This window comes from Panthera leo, chromosome D3 (assembly GCF_018350215.1).
Source record: "Panthera leo isolate Ple1 chromosome D3, P.leo_Ple1_pat1.1, whole genome shotgun sequence".
Lineage (NCBI taxonomy): Eukaryota > Metazoa > Chordata > Mammalia > Carnivora > Felidae > Panthera > Panthera leo.
This window is the reverse complement of record NC_056690.1, coordinates 21106073-21129981: the sequence shown is the minus strand read 5'-3', so window position 1 is coordinate 21129981 and position 23909 is coordinate 21106073. Positions and strand designations below refer to the sequence as shown.

At 41.0% G+C, this 23909-nt stretch overlaps 2 protein-coding genes across 3 annotated transcripts in view; both read left to right on the top strand.

Moving 5' to 3' along the window:
- LOC122203869 (sodium/glucose cotransporter 1-like) overlaps positions 1-23909 on the top strand; it is a 136954-nt gene that overhangs the window by 98551 nt on the left and 14494 nt on the right. For both annotated transcript variants that reach the window (XR_006195371.1, XM_042911047.1), the window contains exons 6-13: positions 2969-3074; positions 5680-5760; positions 7170-7390; positions 7632-7767; positions 9155-9262; positions 14291-14441; positions 16659-16827; positions 23274-23489. Coding sequence is in view for 1 of the 2 variants with exons in the window: in XM_042911047.1 (XP_042766981.1) it covers positions 2969-3074; positions 5680-5760; positions 7170-7390; positions 7632-7767; positions 9155-9262; positions 14291-14441; positions 16659-16827; positions 23274-23489 (1188 nt within the window). In the remaining variant the exon portion in view is untranslated. The remainder of the gene's footprint in view (positions 1-2968; positions 3075-5679; positions 5761-7169; positions 7391-7631; positions 7768-9154; positions 9263-14290; positions 14442-16658; positions 16828-23273; positions 23490-23909) is intronic.
- LOC122203870 (non-histone chromosomal protein HMG-14-like) lies at positions 3856-4826 on the top strand. The gene is made up of 2 exons (XM_042911048.1): positions 3856-4195; positions 4789-4826. Exon 1 carries the CDS (start codon positions 3895-3897, stop codon positions 4189-4191), a length of 297 nt encoding a protein of 98 aa, XP_042766982.1. The 5' UTR covers positions 3856-3894; the 3' UTR covers positions 4192-4195; positions 4789-4826.

The following is a 23909-nucleotide window of genomic DNA, read 5'->3' as shown; positions in this document are numbered from 1 at the left end:
AATCTAGAAAAAAAAGCCCTTACCTCTTAATGTTGTGGCAAAGTCACTGAACTTGGAGACAGAAAACTGGATTTTAGCTCTTGAGCATGTCATAAATTTGGTCTCTCTTATCTATAAAGTGGAGCCAATATATTGTCCTATTACCTTGTTTTGGAGATTAAAACAATGAATGTATCTGAAAGCACTTGGTAAACTATAAAATTCCCTAGATATGGAGAAAAAAAAAACCCTAGTAAAGCACATAAAATTTGGGTACCTAGGATTCAAAGACTAATGTCAGAGTGCCTGGACTAATGTGAGCTCAGGTATGGCATGGCATCTGGAGGCACTCCTGCTGGCTTTCAGGGTTCAAAGGGCAGAATTCATTTCTGAAATTAGGAGTGACTCATGGGAGATAGAATTTGTCTTAGGTTTCTTCAATTCATGAGGAATGTGTTCTTGGAATTCTTTATCTGCCCTGTTAGCTGGAAATAGAGTATCATAAAGACAAGATTTCCATTAGCCTAACACTTCCCATAAGTCTTTGTAGACTTTAGTTATAGCATTATCTTAGGAGTTGTGTGTTACTTATTTGTGACTGAAGATAGGAAGGCACATATTAATGAGGGTAACACAGTCTTCTATGGCATGTTGTCATAAAGCATTACAAATGAACTACTCTGAAAAACAAACCAACCAAAGGCATTTTTAAGGCAGTAACAGCCTTGGAATCTTTTTATTGCTCACGTATGCTTATTAGCTAATCCACCAAACAAAAATGTATGCACTTACTAGCACTCCTATGTAATCAATGAATGGGGCCCCTTCAACTGATATAACTTTGTGTAATGATATAGAGGCATGGGAGGGGAGGGTCCAGCATTATGAATACTCATCATTATTCCAGTGGGTTAATGTGCAGGGTCAGGAAGAAGTGGCTGTTTCACCTTTAGCTAGGCTAATGTGCAGCCAGGGGCTCTTTCTTCCTCTTTGGCATTAGAGGACTGGGTGGAACAGGTCCAGGACCTGAGGGGGGCGGGGATGCTTTCTTTGGTTGCAGGACTTTCCCACTTCCAGTCACTGTGAATCATAAACCTTCAGAGTCAGAGCTTACTTTAAAAATGAGAACACAGAGACGTGGAGAGGTGAAATGTTTTATCCAAAGTTACTCAGGCCTACAATGGCAGCACTGGTGTTAAAACCCAGGTCCTCTGACCACCAGCCTTTGTTTATGTGGGATTTCTGACTCTACTTCTCCTCATCCACCAGGAATGACAATGATATTAGGTCCCCTGGGGCTAGAGAATCTGCAGGGGAGCTAAGGCACCAGTACTCAGGAGACCCATCTTGGGAGGGAGAGTTGCACATATGCTTGGAGTTGGTGTGAGACAAGCTCTCTGCCAAGTAATAGAGGCAGGGACTAGGAGATTTGCTTGGCAGGGAGATGAACCACTGGAGCTGTAAGGAGGTGGAAGTGGGGAAGCCAAGAATGGAGAGGAGACGCAAGGGCACCATTTCCAGGGTTGTGACTGGGTGGCCCTTTACACACCCTGAAATACATTAGGTTTTATGCAATGAAACAGCTCATGCATTGCTTCTAAGGGAGGTCTAATTTCATTCACACCGAGTGATTTGAAAAAAAGGTTCACTAAGAAATCCCTTAATCCTATCCTTCTGGTAGTATTTTGGAGCTGCCATGAAAAATTCATTTTGGGTGACTCCAGTGCTCTCTGTTGGTTAAAATTAGGAATTGCACCATACAGCCAGGTAGAAGATTCTTTATGGGGCTAAATGAGGCAGGGAGGAGAAAGAGAACAACATCAAGAACATAACTGGTGAATTTGGGGGTGAAGAGGGAACACTTTTCCCTAAAGCTACATGAGATAATCTAGATAAAACCACCTAGAAGCAAGCCTGCCATGCAAGAGATTCTTGGTGATGTTCTGGTTGTGTTTGAGTCAAAGCGGACTCCATCTGGGCTGAGAAGATAAAATTATGATATTGCTAAAGTTTCTCTGCTCCAGAGTGTGGGTGGGGTTTCCCTCTCATGGACTCTCTAGCACTCAAACTTGCTTTTGGGAATAGATTTGATAAGCCTTTGCACACTGAGGTGTAAATGATGGATAATAGCTTAGAGCAGCAGTCCACAGGTGGGTTGGGCAAACCTCAAGGTGTTAATAGTTATTCCTTGGCAAACAGAGTTCCATAGTTAATTAAGTTTGTGAAGGGTCATTTCCCATGGTCCTCTCCTGGGGATTCACAGTACATGCTGTATTTTAAAGGCTTAGAGAAATTGTGTAGTAAAGAAACTGCCTTAATTTGTTTAATCCAGCATTTCATAGACTTTTTTGACCAGGGAATCTTTTCTTCCCGTGGGATATCTACTATCATCTTGAATAAAGCTTGTCGAGAAACCTAGAAATATAGTATGATCCTGAAGTGTTAATATTTTTTTATTTTTTATTTTGTTGTGTTAAGAACACTTAACATGCCATCTATCTTTTTGACAAATTTTAAGTGTAAAATACATTATTGTTGACTATAGGCACAATGTTGTATGGCAGATCTCTAGAACTTATTCATCTTACTTAACTGAAACTTTGTGCCCGTTGATTAATAACTCCCCATTTCCCTGTCCCCCAACCCCCCTTTGTGGTAATCACTATTCTAGTCTTTGATTTTATAAATTTGCATATTTTAGATATCATATATATGTGGAAATGTGCAGTACTTGTCTTTTATATTCTGAACCAGGGATAAAAACATGAACCTCTAATTGGGGGATTTTAGCCAAAGGGCAAGGGATGTGTGGTCTAACATTGGGCTGCAGAAATCACAAGCATTGACATTACTAAGGAAACACTTTCTGCTACCCCTTTCAAGTTTGCCTCTCTGTCCCTGCAGCTGAAGTGCCTCAGTCAGACCCTGGGTGCAACTTGCAGCCAGCTGGCTTCCCTCATTCCTAACTCTGTCTCTCCTCTCCTTCCAGGCAGACATCTTCTCTGGGGCCATATTCATCAACATGGCCTTGGGTCTGGATCTGTATTTGGCCATCTTTCTTTTATTGGCAATCACTGGTCTTTATACGATCACAGGTGAGTCCTACAAATGACTCAACTGAAGCCCAGGAAAGGAGGAGGACCTAGGAGACATAGCTTCTTCTCTCAATAAAGAGAGATACACCCAGGACACAGTTTTAGGATGGAGTGTTTGCTTAGTCCCCACTCTCAGGCCCTAACAAGTTATACGGGGGCCCCAGAAAACTCCAGTGTTGGGTGGAATAGTCAGGACAGCTTCTTCTAGGAAGTGGGGCAGGGCCTGGCCTTCCAGGTTGTGGATAGAAGTTGGGAGAATTAGAGAGGGAGTGCCAGGTGCAGGGATAGGGGAGAGCAGGGAATGGAGTCAGGAATGGGCATGGCATGCGTTTGGGGCAGTGTGAGCAAGTAGATGTGTTTGGCTGGAGATGGGTGGTCAATGGGAGGTACCTGGGGTATGTGTGTGGGTGATAAGTCCTGATAGTTCAAATGAGGCCACAGTGCAAGGGTCCTGGAAGCCAGAAGGAGGCTTTGGGTTTGATGTGACAGCCACTGGGAGGCACTGTAGGCAGGAAGGGAGGGAGTGACACATACAGAGATTTTAGAAGAAGACTAAAGAGATGAATGGAGAAGCTAGTGACAGGAAGAGCAATTGGGGACACCTTTTCGGAAGTGTTACTCTGTTCTAGGTTGGGGAGGGGGCTGGGTCAGTAATGAAGTTTGCTGTGTAGCTGGAGTCCCACAGCTTTTGGGACAAGAAATTACTTAGAGCAGCTCGGGCGACGGGAGGAGTGGTAGCGGCCAGGCAGCCCAGCTTCGTGAAGGCTTTCGGTGCGCGGCGGCCTCCAGGCAGCCGGCACGTGCCCGCCCCGCCGCCACGATGCCCAAGAGGAAGGTCAGCTCCGCCGAGGGGGCGGCGAAGAAGGAGCCCAAGAGGAGGTCAGCTAAACCTGCTCTTGCAAAAATGGAAGCGAAGCCAAAAAAGGCGGCGGGAAAGGAGAAATCTTCAGACAAAAGAGTGCAAACAAAGGGGAAAAGGGGAGCAAAGGGAAAACAGGCTGAAGTGGCTAACCAAGAAACAAAAGAAGACTTCTTACCTGCAGAAAACGGAGAAACTAAAAACGAGGAGAGTCCAGCCTCTGATGAAGTAGGAGAGAAAGAAGCCAAGTCTGATTAGTATCATATCCCATGTCTTACCAGTGGTCCCTGTCTCCCTTCTTGTACAATCCAGAGGAATATTTTTACCAACTATTTTGTAAATTCAAGTTTTTTAGTAGCTCTAGAAACATTTTTAAGAAGGAGGAAATCCCACCTCATCCCATTTTTTAAGTGTAAATGCTTTTTTTTTTTTTTTTAAGAGGTGAAATCATTTGCCGCTGTTTATTTTTTGGCACAACCAGAAAATAGTGGGATATTGAATATGGGAGGCTTTGATCGTCTTGGGTGTCAGCTTAACATTCATAGATGGGGTAGTTTTTATATCCTATAATACCAAGCATACTAAATGGCAACTTGGAGTCAGTCGTGCATTTAATATGTCTTGGACATTTTAAATTACTTCTATTCCCATGTTGTTTATGCTAGAATTGTTTCCTAAAGAAAACCACTCCTTGATCTTGGCTCTCCCTGTCAGAATTTTGTGCATTCTGTAACATGTTGGTTGTGGTAGTCCAGTTTCCTAGTAACCTCGTTAATGTCTTGTGCAAGATTGAAAATTTGAGTATGTAGTGTATATGACATTAAATTGTGAATTAATGGGACTTAACAGTGTAACAGCATATCAACATTTGAAGATACCAGTATTTGATATACTGTTAAGGGAAATTTGCCTCCAATTTTAAGCTGGAAGTTCACTGTAATAACTTTGAGAAAAGAACCACAGCTACATGGTTTTTTTTAGGTTTTCAGTACATACGTTAAGAATTGTGTACAAATTGAATCGTCTGTACTGATCCTCAGAACAACAAATAAAAACTCAATTATGAAAGAAGAAAAAAGTTACTTAGATGGTCTGAGTAAAGAGAGAGCAGACATGCTAGTGGCCCTTTGAAATGTGTTGATTCAGTAAAGTCCCCAGACACCTTGTAGAGATGTCTACTCCTTGCTCTTCCCTGTCTTTGTTTGTGGAAGACATGTTTTTTTAATGTTTATTTATTTTTGAGAGACAGAGAGAGCACGAGGGGAGGATGCGCAGAGAGAGAGGGAGACACAGAATCCAAAGCAGGCTCCAGGCTCTGAGCTGTCAGCACAGAGCCCGATACAGGGTCTGAACTCAGGAGTGGTGAGATCATGACCTGAGCTGAAGTCAGACACTTAATGGACTGAGCCACCCAGGCGCCCCTGTGGAAGACGCTTCTTACCATAACCATCTCCTTTGAGCCATCTCCTACCTTCAAATGGTTGCATCAAACTCTTCCTCCTCAAGCAGGGAGAAATATTCAATTTCCAAGGCCTTCCCAGCGTTGTGAAAAGTGGAGGTGTGGGAACATGCAGGGTAGCAGACTACTGTAAAAGAACAAGAGAGGGAAGGAAAGTTAGGCAGGTGACTGAGGGGTGTGTTCAGAGGGTGTGCAGAGGGAGAGGGGCAGGCAGTGGGCAAAGGAGGTAGGCTGACAGGTTGTCCTCCTATATGAGGTCAGACATATTGTCTCCTTTGCCTGCTTAGGGGGCCTGGCAGCTGTGATTTACACGGACACCTTGCAGACAGTGATCATGCTGGTGGGGTCTTTTATCTTGACCGGGTTTGGTAAGTGGGACTGGGGCAGACTGGGGAGGTGGGGTGGCAGAGTAAGAGGCCCAGGGAAAGAAAAGCAAGCCTAGCCTCCCTGCCTATTGCTGGTCCGGGAAGTAAGCCCGGTACCCTCTGCCCTCTCTAGGGGAGTGGTGCAGCCTAGATTGGCCATCACTGTGGGTGTACAGGGGGCACCTTCCTCAGCCCTGGAGATCTCAGACTAGGCCTGGCCCAGACAATACCTGGATTCCCTACTGCTCTCTCTAGATGGACTGAGCCAGTGGTTCCCAATGTGGGCCTCTGATGTCATGGTCTGCTCTCCACAGAAAAACTGGACAAAAAAAAAAAAAAAAAAAAAAAAAAAAAAGGATAAGGCTAAATACCCAGCAGGCTAAATATATTCAAATCTTAAATATCCTTTCTTTTATGAATTAATGACAATAAGTGATCATTTTCTTGTTTATGTCCTTATTTGATAAAATTTTAAAAATTAGCCATTGTGTGTTGTCCCCTGACTCCAATTTTGAAATTTTATTTGTCTGTGAAATCCTAAAGACAAAACTGGAGACCCTAGATATAGAGGTACTTGTTATGGGAGAATATAAATGCGTTTTGTTTTTAAGAGGGCCTGTACTCTCTGTGTGTCCTGTGAAGCCTCTTATCCACTCTCTGTTCTCTTCTTTCCAAGAGCTTCTATTTGGTTTCCCCCCAGTGGTCCATGGGGTTCAGCAGGGCAGAGGCTGGAATACCTTATTCAAGGACACACAGCCAAGAGGTGGTAGGGCTCCTTACCCTTTCTCCTTACTCCTTACCCTTTCTCTGTCTGTCTTACCACATTGCTGTGACCAGGAGTGGTATGATTGAGTCTGTGTGTCTCTAGGTCTCTGTGCAGGATTTTAAAGGCTGCTGCTGACAGCAAAAGGGAGGGGAAAAGAGGCCTTGAATCTTCAAAACCAAGGTCTTTCTTTTAATAATTCAAGTCTTTTCCCTTTTTTAATTAAAAAAATTTTAATGTTTATTTATTTATATTTGAGAGACAGAGAGAGAGAGAGAGGCAGAGAAAGAGGTAGACAGAGAATCCCAGGCAGGCTCTGCACTAGCAAAACTCATGAGCCATGAGATCATGACCTGAGCCGAAATTAAGAGTCAGACGTTCAACCCAGGTGCCCCAAATCCTTTCTCTTTTTAAAAAGGTTTATGGTTGAAATACTTTTACAGGTTATTGTTTTGGACCCTCACAGTAGCCCCACAAGGAGGTTGGGCAGGGTTAATAATCCCATTCTGTGGATGAGAAGGTTGAAGCCCAGGTTGGGAAAATGACTTGCCCAAGACCACACTGCGAGGGTGATTTCTCAGGCATTCACAGGAAGAAACTTGAATTAAGAGTTGAGAGTTTCAGGATGTTTGTTGCTGATGTTTTCCAGCTTTTCATGAAGTGGGAGGGTATGATACCTTCATGATAAAGTACATGAAAGCCATTCCAACTGTGATTTCTGATGGAAACATCACCATCAAGAAAGAATGTTATACACCGAGAGCTGACTCTTTCCACATCTTCCGAGACCCCCTCACTGGAGACCTGCCATGGCCTGGGCTCACCTTTGGGTTGTCCATCCTTGCCCTGTGGTACTGGTGCACAGATCAGGTACCTATGCTGGATGTGTGGAGTGGACGGGGTGTTCCCAGGTCTCTACAGGGACTCCTGTCTGTGGCTTGTGGTAGTGGGTAAGGTAGAACAGGGCTCATGTGGTCTGGGGTCACTGAGCCTTACTGACAAGGAGGTGCCAGGCCAAGGGCCGAGGACATGTAGGAGTGTTGCTAGGAGTAGCCAGAGGGCATTGAGGGGTCTCTGGCCTGCACCCCACTCTCACTGCTTTCTCTGTCAGGTCATTGTGCAACGCTGCCTCTCAGCCAAAAACATGTCTCATGTGAAGGCCGGCTGTGTCATGTGTGGGTACCTGAAGCTGCTGCCTATGTTCCTCATGGTGATGCCGGGAATGATCAGCCGCATCCTGTACACAGGTGATGCCTTTTGCTAGACTCAGCAGCCACTCTCTTCCATTTTCCAGGCTCTGTGTAACTTCTAAAGCCCTGTAACTCTCTTCTCTTTCTTTTCTGCCATCTTCTTTTTTTTCTTGCCACAATTACCAGGCATTATTATTCCCCCTTTAGATAGCAAACAACTTAAGGTCGCAGAGCCTGTGGGGTTGTCTTTCTGGTTCCTTACATTGACAATTACTTTCTTCCCTTTTCCAAATTCTCTGAAGTCATGATACACCTCTAGCTGTAGCTTCTTCCAGCTAATATTTACTAACTTTTTGCTCAGTCTTACTCAGGCCGTGGTGGTGTGTCTTTAATGGCAAAGAACCCTGCCCAGGCTCTAATTGCTTGGTGCTCAGAGCCCTGTTTCTTGGACCATTTCCTTGAAGAGCCCCGAGTCTTGTACTTTGCTATCTAGGGTGATAGAGTCTTTCTTGACCCTTTTGAGGCTTCTCCAGATTTCCATTTGCTTTTTTGGGTCAGCCATAATAGGTCAAAACTGTTTCCTGGAATATGAAATAATGGCAAAAAAGAGAGCACCATGGAGCGAAACTTTGGTAAGCTCTCTCCAAAATGAAGACAGGACAGTCTGGGGGTACTTGCTGCCATTGGCTGTTAATCATGCTCCTAATAGTGATCTCATACTCCTATACTAGCTCACCTGTCATGAGAATAATATTCTTAACTGAATAATTTATGATATAATAGATATAACACACTTAATATTTGAGGCAGTGCTATAATGAATCAGTGCTCTACGGAACAGCACTAAAGGATATACCTATAGTAGGTACATAATAAATGTTTGTTGTTTTAATTCTAAAGAAGTTACTAAAATTTTCCCTAAGCTTCTAAATCATGTCCCCTTCCCTTTCCAGACTACCTCCTGTCTCTCTCCACTCCAGATTTTTCACATCTTAGAAGTACTACCCAACAGCATTCCTAGTGAGGAATTCCCTCAGTCATCTGGTGTTCAATCCTACTTGTAAAAGCTACTTCAAATAAACTTCAAAATTAGGAGCCACAGTTTCATTGTGATTTTCAGGAGAAACAAGACAATAGTTACTGCTAAGCTGTAGAGAGTTCCAGGCTAAAGATTGTGCCCCCTCCCTTCCTACTCTGAGCATTGCTTTGCTTCCCCCTTCCTCTGCCTAAGAACCTTTTTCTCCCCAGTAAGATCTTAGAGACAGTCATACCAGCGGGGCAGGGGCATGGCATAGAAGGGCTCAATTTGGAGCTGCACTCTCTGTGGAACCAATTCAGGACCATGGGCAGGAATGTCTTGTTTGAAGCCTTGTTTTAAGAAAGCGAATCTTGGAAGTATTTCCCCAATGTCTACTTACTGACCTGGCTTTTCATCTTTCTCCAGAAAAAGTTGCCTGCACCGTCCCCTCGGAATGTAAGAAATATTGTGGCACTGAAGTTGGCTGTACCAACATGGCTTACCCGACCTTGGTAGTGGAGCTCATGCCCAATGGTGAGAGTCACCTTGCTGGCAGGGTCTTTCTTTGGAGGCTGATTGGACTTATACTTAGTGTAGATTTCTGCAGCCCTCTGGGGAAAAGCCATTTCTGAGCCTTGGGGCTGAGTAGGACACCTCCCTCTGGGTGTCCTCAGGTTTTGAACATGTCTTCCCTCAGTGGAAGTCAGCTTATGACTTGGTTGAGCTCTATGAGACCTGGCATGTGTCCATCAGTCAATCTTGGAAAAGAGGTGAACTGAAAATGGGCTAGCGAAAATCACGACTTTTCCATGCTATCTAGATGGTCTTTCTAGCTCTCCAACAGACATTAACATGAAAGCTTGAACTAAGTGGAGTTTTTCCTGTGGAATGAATTGATGTTCTAAGAAAAAACCTGGAAAGAAATGCAGAGTGATTTTTAGCTTTAAATGAAGAAGTTGGAGGCAGTAGATGGATGGGCCACCAGGGGGCTTCTCACTACAGAGAAGTGTGTTATACTAAAAGATTGAGTACTTGGAGTCCAGAATAGTTAGAGTTTTGGTGTAGACCTGTAGGACTACTGTTCATGTTTCATGTTAAGAAAAATATATTTCTGGCTCAAGGGATGCAAATCTTGTTAGGTTAGCGGGTTTCAGGAGACCAGAAATTCAAATGTATTGATCAGGTTTTAGAAGAAACTTAAAAATTTTGTTACTGAGAGGAAACCTAGAGACTATTTAGTCAAACCTTTTCATTTTATAGTTGAGGAAACTGAGGCCTACAGAAGGAAAATGATTTTTTCCAAGGCCACACAACAACTCAGTGTCTGGCTTGCTTAACTCTGCTCAAGGCTGGAATTGAATAATTTTTTTTCAATCACATACTGGATGTATGATTGGGTAAACCATTTGCATTAAAATTATAAAAAAATGGGGGTAATCATTAACTATTCAACTGAGCCAGGCTGCTTATTAATTAAGGTTGCAATTAGAAGAGTCACACGGCTGGCTCTTTTAGAGTTCTGATTTGGATTACATTGGCCTATGTGGGGGGTGTTTATGTTATTTCTTTTCTTTTTTTTAAGGCTAAAAAACTTTTTTTTAAAAGTAATCTCTACACCCAATGTGCTTGAACTCCCAACCCTGAGATCAAGAGTCACATGTTCCACCAACAGAGACAGCCAGGCACCCCTGTTTATGTTATTTCTTTAGATTGGCAGATCCTTGGTGAGGACTGTAGGTATTTCTGAACACTGTATGTGAGTGAATTGTACATGACAGAAAGATGCATGGCATGCAAGACAACAAAATGCTGTGTGTTTACATGTATCATTGCCATTCCTTCACCTTCAGCTGGAATCTGGCTTCTGTAAACACTGAAATCGACAATGACCTGCCTGTACTAGATTAAATAGATATTTTTCATTCTTTATCTTATTTGACCCCTCAGTAGCATTCAGCATTATTGATCACTCATCTTTCTTATGTTATTCTCTTCTCTTGGATGCCATAATACTATGTTCTCCTATTTGTCTTTTTACCCCTATCCTTTAGGCTGCAACTTTTTGTCTCATTTGAAGATTCGGTCTCCTCCACTTGGCCAGTAAATGTTGTCCCACCAGTCTGTCACTAAATTCTGTCCATTTTGCTGCCTAAATATCTCTTATATTCATCTATCTCTTTCCAGTGTAGTATCACCCTACACTGATATACCATTATTTCATGCCCGGACCACTGTAAAATTATGTTCAACAAATATTTATTGAGTGAAAAAGAGTTTGATAAGAGTACAAAGGGGAGAGCTCTATCCCAGCTTAACAATTAACTGGTGAAGAAACCCTGAACAAATGGCAGAACTAGGCTTGAAGCCCTACCTACTAACTCCTTGAAAGGGACCTTTGTTTAAATGTTTTTACTTATGTCTTTTGAGAGACACAGAGAGAGAACACGTGTGTGCACATGTGCATGCAAACGGGGGAAGAGCAGAGAGAGAGGGAGAGAGAATCCCAAGCAGACTTCACGCTGTCAGCATGGAGCCTGATGTGAGGCTCCATCCCACAAACTGTAAAATCATGACCTGAGCTGAAATTAAGCATCAGATGCTTAACTGACTGAGCCACCCAGGTGCCCCGAAATGCACTTTTGTTTTACCAACTGAAAAGTGAGGGAATTAGACTAGCGGATCTTTATAACTCCTTCTATAGCTCCAATAGTCTGTGGTCCATGTGGTACAAACTCAGGAAGGACGATTAAAAAATTCCCAACAAATGACAAAATAATTGAAGGAGACAGCCTTTATTTTTCTTCTTGCAAGGCTGTAGATAAAAACAACTATAAAATTATTTATAGATACAAATCTAGAGGAATGATAGAATCATTTCCAAAAAGATCTCAAGAGGCAGGGATGTTGACTCAAATGTAATAAGCTAAAGTTTAATAGAGGTAATACGTCAAGTTCTGTATATTTGGGTCCCCCAAACCCAATTATAAAGAGTATTATAAGAAACTGAGGATCTTTAGTGTGGAGAAGAGAGAGTTCAAGAAGACACGAGTTATCTTTGAATATATGAAAGATGGTAAAGTGGATGAAAGATAAGACCTCTCTGGTTGGGTAGCATAAGGACTGTGTCTAAGGCCACAAAGAGGCAGATAACAGCCTGGTTAGGACTGCCCAAGAGGGAGCAGACTCCCTGTGGGGTAGTAGATCTCCTAATGCTAGAGAGTTTGGGCAGATAGAATGTAGAAGGGATTCTACCAATGGATGATAGGCCTAGGTGACCTCTAAGGTTACTTTTACTTCTAAGACTGTACTCTCTATGATGGGCTCTCAGCATGACCTGGCCTTCCAACCTAGCAGGGATAACTTTATGCTCTCCTTGGTATGGAAGTAGTAATAGAGATTATAGCCAACCATGCTTGCCATGATTGGGAAAAATTTAAGAACAATCTCTTATTCTGATTTGGGCAAGTGTAGTATTATCCCCATTTAACATATTAGGAGATGAGGCCTAGAGATTGGCATAACTTGCTTGGGGTCAGAGTTGGAAACACACCCTTGTCTTTTTTTTTTGATGACAGTTTTACTGAATTATAATTCACATACCACATAATTAACCACTTAAGGTATACAATTCAGTGGTTTTTTTAAGTATATTCACAGAGTTGTACAACCATCACCACAATTACAGACAATTTTTATCATCTCCAAAAGAAATCCTGTACCTATTAGCAATCATCCCATATTTCACCCCAAACTCCTTAGCCCTAGGCAATCACTGGTATACTCCCTGTCTCTATGAATTTGCTTACTCTGAGAATTTCATATAAGTGGGATTATACAATAGTTGTCCTTTTTGTCTTGCTTCTGTCACTTAGCATAATGTTTTCAAGGTTCATCCATGTCATAGCATGTGTAAATACTTCCTTCCTTTTTATTGATAAATAATATTCCATTGCATGGACATATCACATTTTGTTTATCCATTTATCAGTTGATGGACATTGTACTGTTTCTACTTGGCTATTATAAATAATACCACTGTGAACATTCATGTTCAAGTTTTTATGTGGACATATGTTTTTATTTCTTTTGGGCAGACACCTAGGAGTGAAATTAATGAGTCATATGGTAACTGCATGTTTATTTTGAGAAACTGCAAGATTATTTGCACAGTGGCTATGCCCTTTTACCTTACTGTCAACAATGTATGAAGCTCCTATTTCTTCACATCTCCACCCACACTTGTTATTATCTGTCCTTTTTAAAAATTATTATTACAGCCACCCTAGTGGATACAGAGTAGTATCTTATTGTGGTTTTGATTTGAACTTCCTTGATGTTGAGCATATTTTCATGTGATTATTAGCTACTTGTTTATCTTCTTTGGAGAAATTTCTTTCTTTCTTTTTTTAAATTATAATTTATTGTCAAATTGGCTAACATACAGTATATACAGTGTGCTCTTGGTTTGGGGGGTAGATTCCCATGATTCATCGCTTACATACAACACCCAGTGTTCATCCCAACAAGTGCCCTCCTCAATGCCCATCACCCATCTCCCCCCTCTTTCCCACCCCCTTCCCCAACAACCCTCTGTTTGTTCTCTGTATTTAGGAATCTCTTATGGTTTGCCTCCCTCTCTGTTTGAAACTATTTTTTCCCCTTCCCTTCTCCCATGGTCTTCTGTTAAGTTTCTCAAGTTCCACATATGAGTGAAAACATATGGTATCTGTCTTTCTCTGACTGACTTATTTCACTTTGCATAATACCCTTCAGTTCCATACACATTGCTGCAAATGGCCAGATTTCATTCTTTCTTGTTGCCAAGTAGTATTCCATTGTATATATAAACCACATCTTCTTTATCCATTCAGCAGTTGGTGGACATTTAGGCTCTTTCCATAATTTGGCTATTGTTGAAAGTGCTGTTATAAACATTGGGGTACATGTGTCCCTATGAATCGGCACTCCTGTATCCTTTGGATAAATTCCTAGTAGTGCTATTGCTCGTCATAAGATAGTTCTATTTTTAATTTTTTGAGAAACTCTTTGGAGAAATCTCTATTCAAGTCCTTTGTCCATTTTTAATTGGATTTTTTGTCTTTTTATTATTCAGTTACACATTTTATGCATATATTCTGCATACTAGACTCTTATTAGATATATGAATTGCAATATTTCCTTCTATTCTACGTACTTTTCACTTTCTCAAAAACCTCATTTTTGGAATCCTAGTTTGAATCTTTCTGCCATGCCATGAATTTTTTGAGTAAAAGACCTTATAAAAGTCCTCTTAGATGGAAACACATACACATACCATCATCATTCATTTGCAAACTATTTACCTCATATATATTTTGTCCCTATCTCTTTGTTGATTGCTTTGGGCTAACAATATAAGTTAAAGCCATTGTCCATTCCTTAAAATGTCTAGCCTTTCTGGAGAGATAAATCAAAGAATATGGCATGGTTTCAGAAGGCAGACAAATCTTGAGTCCTCACAATTTCCAAGTACAAAAGAGCTGAGGTACTCTGTGTACCACTCAGAACCTCCTTCTCTTCCAGGACTGCGAGGCCTGATGCTGTCAGTCATGTTGGCTTCTCTCATGAGCTCCCTAACTTCCATCTTCAATAGTGCCAGCACCCTCTTTACCATGGACATCTACACCAAGATCCGAAAACGAGCATCTGAAAAAGAACTCATGATTGCAGGAAGGTAAGTGCAGCTTCTTCTTGTCACCCACCATGAAAGCTTGAATGTACCCACCCCCCGCCTCCCATGCTAGGGAAGATTGGTACATACCTGGGTAGAATGAGAGTAACCTCTGTAGCTAGTTATATTTGCATGTCAGTGGCATTTAATTTTAAATTGAAGATCATCAAACAATGCCTGTTTGGAGTAAGATGTGGCATCAGAAATCATCTAGTCTAACCCTCAGTTTATCAACAAAAAAATGAGGCTCATCTTGCCTAAATCCAGGCAGTCTGGACAGTGGCAGAGCCAGGATTGGAACTCAGACCAACTGAGTCCTTGTCCAAGGCTCATTATCCTTTCCCATGTGACCCCCCTCAGTCCTACACTATAGCTTTTCATATGGGCCATCTCTGAGGCCCAGATGCCTCTGATGCCTTGACCCTTTGCTGCAACATTTTGCTAGACCATTATGAAGGTCAAGTGATAGTATGCTTGAGAACATGCTCTGTAAAGTCTAAAGCACAATACTATGTGTACATTCGTTATTGCCAAATGGGATAATGGACACAATAGGATACTGAAAGCCAGAAGAGTTGGTACATGGGTCGGAGGTGCTCATAATTCATAGAGTGGCTGCTCTGGATAGAGTACTAACCAAAGCTCTGCAATGCCTCTTTGTGGGGCTATGGCAGGTCAACTTCTTCAGATCAGGAGGATCAAGTCTGTGTGATATCAGTCAAGGGAAAGTTTCACAGTGAGTGCAGAAGGGGTATGGGCTGCCACCTCATAGGTCTCATCAGTAAGATTAGGGCAAAGGAAGGAAAGGGAAAATGACAGGCCACTCTCAGGTGATGAAATACCTGGCACCCAGGGGAGATCTGACCAGGCCAGAGTCTACTACTTTGCTTCACAGAAGGCAGCACTATCACCCTGAATGGTTTTTCCCTTAGAAACGACTTCATAATTTTTTTCCTGTTATCTATAAGGCTCAAGATGAACATGGAAAGAGAACCTTTTTTTTTGTTTTGTTTTGGGTTGGCCAAAGCAGGGCTGGCCTGCTTGGCTCTGAGATTGTTGGAGCTCACATTTTTGTGTATTCCATGACTGCTGCCCTGGGGCTTATCCTTGCCCTAGACAGGCTTACAGGAAACAATCCCAAACTTTGCTATGGGGACTGTAAGAGCAATCAAGAGCTCAGAGAAGGGAGAGGTAAGCATGGCATGCAGTACTTGAGGAAATCTCCTGGAGGAGGGAGACCTGAACTAAGTCCAAAATGGTGGGTAGTGGGTAAATGGGGGGCAGTGGAAGGACATTCCAGAGGGAGAAATATATGAGTGAAAACACTGCTTTACGAAGGTTAGTTTAAGACTCTTGCCTTAAATTCATGTAAGTAAGGGAAGGGAATCATAGCCCTCTTTCTAATTAAATCAAGAGCACAAGTAAGAGGAGCTTTTAAGGGAATCCTCCAATCTCTTCAAGACTTGAAGTGAAACTCAAGGAGAGGAGAATCGGAAATACTTGGTAGTGTCCATTCCTTTATAAACTCTTTTTGGCTTGTGGTTTTCATTTTATTACAAAGAAGAGGAGGAAAAGGAGAAGGAGGAGAAGAAGAAAATAAAAATTATAGTCTTTACTATTTATTGAGTGGTTACTGTTTGCTAGGTGTTCTACTATAGTTGATCCTTATTCCAAAATAGCAAGGTCAGTCATATTATTCCAAATTCACAAATGGAGAAATTGAGACTCAGAGAGGTTAAGCAAGGTGTCCTTTGTTGCAGAGAGAAAATCATGTGAATCCAGGATTGTCTGGATAAATGTAATCCATACATTTATTCCTATACACTACTGCTTGTCAAAGTGTGATTCTTTTATGCCAGTGGCTGGTTTAGGTTACTATTGAAAGTCAAATGCATTTCAGTTATTCATAGGCACAGATGACTTTCCCAAGGAGGCAGCATACAGAGGAAAAAAGCCTCAAGAATGAATTTGCTAATTATTTTTCCTTGCCATGATCATATTACACACACACACACACACACACACACACATACACACACCATGTATATATGATATATAATAAATGAAATTACATATACACATATATAAATATATACATTTATCTATCTATCTCCCTATATATCTGTGTATACACACACACACACACCTGATACATAGAGATATATATTTATTCACACAGAGCCATTTATTGACATTCTGTTGTGGGGGCTTTGATTTCAGGTTGTTCATCTTGGTGCTGACTGGCATCAGCATTGCCTGGGTGCCCATTGTGCAGTCAGCGCAAAGTGGGCAGCTCTTTGATTACATCCAGTCCATTACCAGTTACTTGGGACCGCCCATTGCAGCTGTCTTCCTGCTTGCTATTTTCTGCAAGAGAGTCAATGAACAGGTAGGTATCATTTATGCATGCCCCGAAAAACCACTCTGACACAGAAATTCCCACCCAGATCGATATATTCTCTGTGAGAGGGATTCTATTTCCCACAGATCTCAAGTAGGAAGATGTGCTGCTGAGGGTTTGTATGGGAAAGGCTTCAGGGACTCTCCTAGGTTCACATTCTTTTGGACTCCCACTCCTCCTTGCTGCAGCTTCCAAACTCATTCCCAACTAATGATGTACATTTTCCATGTAATCTTGGTGATTTCGACCTGACAACATGACACTCCCTAGGAAGTTTGTAGCCCCTGGGTAAGCAGCTCAGGAGCAAGTCTTAACATAGGCTACCTTCAGTGGTTCTTCAGTGAGCTTGGCTTTCCAGCTGGTAACTCTCAGGGCCCAGTGAAGGATGAAGTCCTGGTGCTCAAGCAGTTTATATGCAAAATAGCATAAGGTAGATAGTAATTGAGGGATAAAATATGGCATAGAACATAAGAAAGGATTCTCAGGCTATATCAACATGAACTGAAACTGAGAGGGAAGAGAGGGCATTCAAAGCAGAGAGAACAGCACCTTCCTGAGGCTCAGAGGTAGAAGTGCAAAGGTAAGGGTGAGGGTCAGGGGCTTGAAAGGAATCTCACCTGGCTTGAGAGAAAGTTTGTATGTATGGATAATGGAAGACATGCTAGAAAGACAGGTTAGAGTTAAATTAGGAATGGCTCCTTTGAGGACCCAAATAAATTCACAAATGAAAGAGGAGAGATCACAACCAACACCATAGAAATACAAGCAGTTATAAGAGAATATTATGAAAAATTATATGCCAGCAAACTGGGCAATCTGGAAAAAATGGACAAATTCCTAGAAACATACAAACTACCAAAACTGAAACAGGAAGAAATAGAAAATTGAACAGACCCATAACCAGCAAAGAAATGAATCAGTAATTAAAAGTCTCCAACAAACAAAAGTCTAGGGTCAGATGGCTTCCTAAGGGAATTTGACCAGACATTTAAGGAAGAGTTAATACCTATTCTTCTCAAACTGTTCCAAAAAAAAAAAATAGAAATGGAAGGAAAACCTCCAGACTTATTCTATGAGGCCAACATCACCTTGATTCCAAAGCCAGGCAAAGTCCCACTAAAATGGAAAATTATAGGCCAATATCCCTGATGAACATGGATGCAAAAATTCTTAACAGGATACTAGCAAATCGAATCCAAAAGTACATTATTCACCATGATCAAGTGGGATTTATTCTTGGGCTGCAGGGGTGGTTCAATATTTGCAAATCAGTCAACATGATATACCATATTAATAAAACAAAGGGTAAGAACCATATGATCCTCTCAATAGATGCAGAAAAGGATTTGACAAAACTTAAAATTATTGATAAAACCCTCAACAAAGTAGGGATAGATGGAACATACCTCAACATCATTAGGGCCATATATGAAAGACCCACAGCTAATATAATCCTCAATGGGGGAAAACTGAGAGCTTTTCCTTTATGATCAGGAACCAGAGAGGGATGCCCACTCTCACTATTACTATTTAACAGTGTTGGAAGTCCTAGCTTCAGCAATCAGACAACAAAAAGAAATAAAAGATATCCAAATTGGTAAGGAAGAAGTCAACTTTCACTATTTGCAATGTGAAATTGCAAATACTCTATGTATTGCAATGTGCAATTTGCACAATGTGCAAATTGCAATGTGAAATTTGATACTCTATGTAGAAAATTGTAAAGACCCCACCAAAAAATTGCTAGAACTAATACATGAATTCAGAAAAATCACAAGATATAGCATCAATGTACAGAAATCTGTTGAATTTCTATACACCAATAATGAAGCAGCAGAAAATAGAAATCAATAAATCAATCCCATTTACAATTGCACCACAAACAGTAAGATACCTAGGAATAAACCTAACCAAAGAGGTAAAAGATCTGTACTCTGAAAACTATAGAACACTTATGAAAGAAATTGAAGAAGACACACACACAAAAAAAATGGGAAAAAATTCCATGCTCATGCACTGGAAGAACAAATGTTAAAATGTTTAAACTACCCAAATAAATCTACATATTCAATACAATACCTATCAAAATGCCACCAGCATTTTTCACAGAGCTAGAACAAACAATCCTAAAATTTGTATGGAACCACAATAGCCAAAGTAATGTTGAAAAAGAAGATCAATGCTGGAGGCGTCACAATTCTGGACTTCAAGCTATATTACAGATCTGTAGTCATCAAGACAGTATGGTACTGGCACAAAAACAGACACACAGATCAATGGAACAAAACAGAAAACCCATAAATGGACCCACAACTATATGGTAAACTAATCTCTGAAAAGCAGGAAAGAATATGCAATGGGAAAAAGACAGTCCTTTCAACAAATGGTTTTGGGAAAACTGGACAGCAACATGGAGAATGAACATGGACCGCTTTCTTGAACCATACACAAAAATAAATTCAAAATGGATGAAAGACCTAAATGTGAAACAGGAAGCCATCAAAATCCTACAGGAGAAAAAAGCAGCAACCTCCTTGACCTCGGCTGCAGCAACTTCTTACTAGACATGTTGCCAGAGACAAGGGAAATGAAAGCAAAAATGAACTACTGGGACTTCATCAAGATAAAAAGCTTATGCACAAAACTGAAGGTAGCCTGTGGAATGGGAGAAGATATTTGCAAATGACATATCTGATAAAGAGTTAGTATCCAAAATCTATAAAGAACTTATCAGACTCAACACTCAAAAACCAAACAACCCAGTTAAGAAAAGGGGCAAAAGACATGAATAGTCACTTTTCCAAAGAAGACATCCAGATAGCTAACAGACACATGAAAAGATGCTCAACATCATACATCATCAGGAAATACAAAAAACCATGATGAGATTCTACTGCACACCTGTCAGAATGGCTAAAATTAACAACACAAGAAACAACAGTTGTTGGTGAGGATGTGGAGAAATGGGAATGTTGATGGGAATGAAACTAGTTGCAAACACTCTAGAAAACAGTATGGAGGTTCCTCAAAAAGCCCAACATAGAAATTCCCTGAGACTCAGCAATTACATTACTAGGTATTTACCCAAAGGATACAAAAATACAGATATGAAGGAGTACATGTAACCAAATGTTTATAACAGCATTATCAACAATATCCAAACTATAAAAAGAGCAGAGCCCAGGTGTCCATTGACTGATGAATATATATATACATATATATATATATATATATATATATATATATATATATAGTATATATACACACACAATGAAATATTAGTTAGCTATAAAAAATAGTGAAATCTTGCCATTTGTAACAATGTGGATGGAGCTAGAGTGTATTATGCTAAATGAAATAAGTCAATCAGATAAAGACAAATACCATATAATTTCACTCATGTGGAATTTAGGAAACAAAACAGATGAACATATGGGAAGGAAAAAAAGAGGGAAGCAAACCATAACAGATGCTTAATGATAGAGAACAAACTGAGGGTTGATGGAGGCAGGTAAGTGGGGATGGGCTAGGTGATGAGTATTAAGGAGGGCACTTGTTATGAACACTGGGTGTTGTATGTAAGTGATGAATCACTGAATTCTATTCCTGAAACCAATATTATACTATATGTTAACTAACTAGAATTTAAATAAAAATTTGGGGGGTGCTTGGGTGGCTCAGTTGGTTAAACATTCAATTCTTGGTTTCAGTTCAGGTCATGATCTCATAATTTGAGCCCTGTGTCAGGCTCTGTGCTGGACAGCATGGAGCCTGCTTGGGATTCGCTCTCTCTCTCTCTCTCTCTCTCTCTCTCTCTCTCTGCCCCTTCCCTGCTCAAACACGCACACACACACACACACACTCTCTCTCTCTCTCTTTCTCTCTCTCTCTCTCTCTCTCTCTCTGTCTCTCTTTCTCTCTCTCTCAAAGAAAAAAAAAAAAAAGAAAGAACAACCTTTAAATAAAAGTTTTTGGGGAAAAAAGGAATGGCTCCTTTGAAAGCCAGGCTAAAGAGTTTGGATTTTCAGTGGAGTGCTGTCACAGGTTTTGAACCATGAAAAGGATGTCTTTGGATATGTCTTCTGACTGAAGTGTTGCTCAGCTCTCTCTGTATCAAACCACCTACATGTCTGAGGAAGGCTGGGATGGAATGGGGTGTTGACTATGTAGCTTATTGTCTGAAGCAGTATAAATGATGATATATTTTTGGTTAGAGATAAATTCTTTCTCCCAATAGGACAGAAACAAATACCTCACTGGAGTGACCCAGATATGAAGTATAAAATTACCACATGTGCCTCTCTTCCTTCAACATTTGCCATTAGGAACATAGTCCAGATTTGCTGGTATCACAAAACTGCATGCACAGATAAACACCCTTGAAAAATAAGAAAAAAACCTGCAAGTTATGACAGGTTAGAAAAATGGGTACAATCTTAGGATATATTTCAATAGATATTGGCAGAAGCTGAGAGATTTCTAAAATGTAAGTTAGTAAAGTATGGCTAAAAGCCCAGTTGGGTATTGCCATGAACCAAAAACAGATTCAATTCAACAAAGGACTGGGGCATTCAAAAAATAAGGCTAAGAATTGGGATACAGTGTAATGGTTCTCAACTGGGGGTGATTTTGCCCTTTCCCCAGGGGATATTTGGCGATGTCTGGCAAATAGTTTTGATTGCTATGATTTGGGTGGATTGCTATGATTTGGGTTGCTGTCTAGTGAGTGGAGGCCAGGGATGCCGCTAAACTTTCTACAGTGCACAAGACAGCTTCTCCCATGCTCACCTCCCACCCCCAAAAGAATTTTCAAGCCCAAATGTCACAGTGCTGAGGGTGAAAAACCCTTGCCTAGAGTCTCTGGAGAGTAACATGTAGAGACTGCAAAGTGATTCTCAGGACAGGTCAGAGATTGTGTTTGATGAGGGTGACTCTAAATCTTGAGGAAAATGTCAAAGATTTCCCAGATTTTTCAAGGGCCTCTTGCAAATAAGACTAAAAGAACAGGAACAGGCTAATTGCCAAGAGAGAAGGAAAGCTCTAGAGCAGATTTTATCAATATTATTTATACAAACTAAAGTAAAAACATATTTTTTTGAATGAATAAGTGTATGGGGGGTTAATGGGGAATGTCTTTTTCTTTTTCCTTATCATCTATCTATCTATCTATCTATCTATCTATCTATCTGATACTTCCAGATGCCAGACATAGAAATAGGCACTAGCAACACAAAGGGAATAAGTTCTGTTTCCTTCTCTGGGCAACTTCTCAGTTCAGATGGGGAGAAAGAGAAGTAAGTGAATGAATGATTCCATAGCAGTGGGATCAGTGTTGGCATGGAGGTGTGCCTACAGTGCAGTCACAGCAAGGAGGATGGGCCTGCCCAATTCTGTCTTGGGAGGGCGAGAGGGGACATTTAAGTGAGAACAAGGTTACTAGGAAGGGAAGAGCCTATGCTTTCCCAGATATAATGACCTGTGCAAAGACCCAGGACATAAATACTCATGACATGATAATGCAGAACATCTGGGATATAAAGTGCAGGGGTACCTGTGGCTAGCAGAGTTCAAGAATCAACCTTTGACATGAAGGCTCTTTCTTCCCACCCTTCTATGAATTCACTCTACTTTGTCACTGCTCCTTTTAAAATGTGGGTGTCTAGATTCAGACCTGGTTCTCTAGGTGAGGACTGACCAAAAAAAGGGGGAGTGGGTAGAGGGAAGGAAGGAAGGTAAGAGAGAAGGAAGGAAGGAAGGGTGGAAAGGGTTAAAAAAAAACCCTGAGAAATTGTCCCCCAATAATTCTAGTCTCTTAAAGTTTTCCATATTTCTAATATGAAAACCCAAAGCTTAATGTAAAAACACATAGTATAGTTTTATGTTCTCAAATTAAAAACAGTGACTTTGGATCTTAAAAGAGGTTAATGAAGAAAGTAGTATTTATATCTTGATGGAAACATTCCTTTCTCTTCCATCTCCAAAAGACCCAATTTTTTTTTTCAGTGTATTCAAGGAATACATATTACTTCACAAGTAATTACGTTGCATCTGAACATGGCTAAATCTGGAAGCTGATGGTGGTAGTAGCTACAGGGAGAGAGATTCAAATTACTTTTAAAATTAAAGGGAATTTTTGGAATTAAATCTTTGGATTGACATTCAACACCAGTTATTAGACACTGTACCCCATTATATTATGAATCCTCATTTTAAGACCCAGGTAAAATCACATCACTGAAACATGATAAACACACCTGCTGAAAGGCTTAGGCCTGACATCACACTCCTAGCCGTATTCTGAACTCCAGTGTTCTGGCTTCAGATGGCCTGAAGATATCATTTGTTTCATTTTTGTTCCTTTGCCTCTGTCCCCCTAGGAATGCCCAGCTGTTTTGTGTGTTCGGTATTGGTTAACCCAGGGTTTTCTTTCACAGGGAGCCTTTTGGGGACTGATCATAGGATTTCTGATTGGGGTGTCCCGTATGGTGGCTGAATTTTCCTATGGAACTGGGAGCTGCATGAAGCCCAGCAACTGTCCCAAAATTATCTGTGGTGTGCACTACCTGTATTTTGCCATCATCCTTTTTGTCATTTCTATCATCGTCATTGTGGTTGTGTCTCTCTTCACCAAACCCATTCCAGATGTACATGTGAGTATCCATTTTGGGGAGGTGTCCTGCCCTTGTTTCATGTTCATGCTGCAACACCCACCTTGGTTGCCCTTTGCTCAATTAGACATTTGCACTCATATGACTAAAATAGCCCATGCTTGCAATTTGTTTTACGTAGAAAGACACAGAACAGAAAACATGGTGTGCCAGCAAAGCAGTATCAAGCATGTGTCTTTGGCAGAAGTTTTCATAGTAGTTCAAATTTCAGTTGAAAGGGTATTCTCTGGATCCTTTACCCTGAGTGACAGCACAACACAAGGGCATGAGATCACATGGGTGAGCACAGGGGCTACCCTGGCTGAGATGCTCATATCTCAAATAGGAACTTAGATTTTTTCTAATAGTCCCATGGCATGACTTCCAGGGGTCCCAGCAAGGGATATACTTAGTTACAAAAAT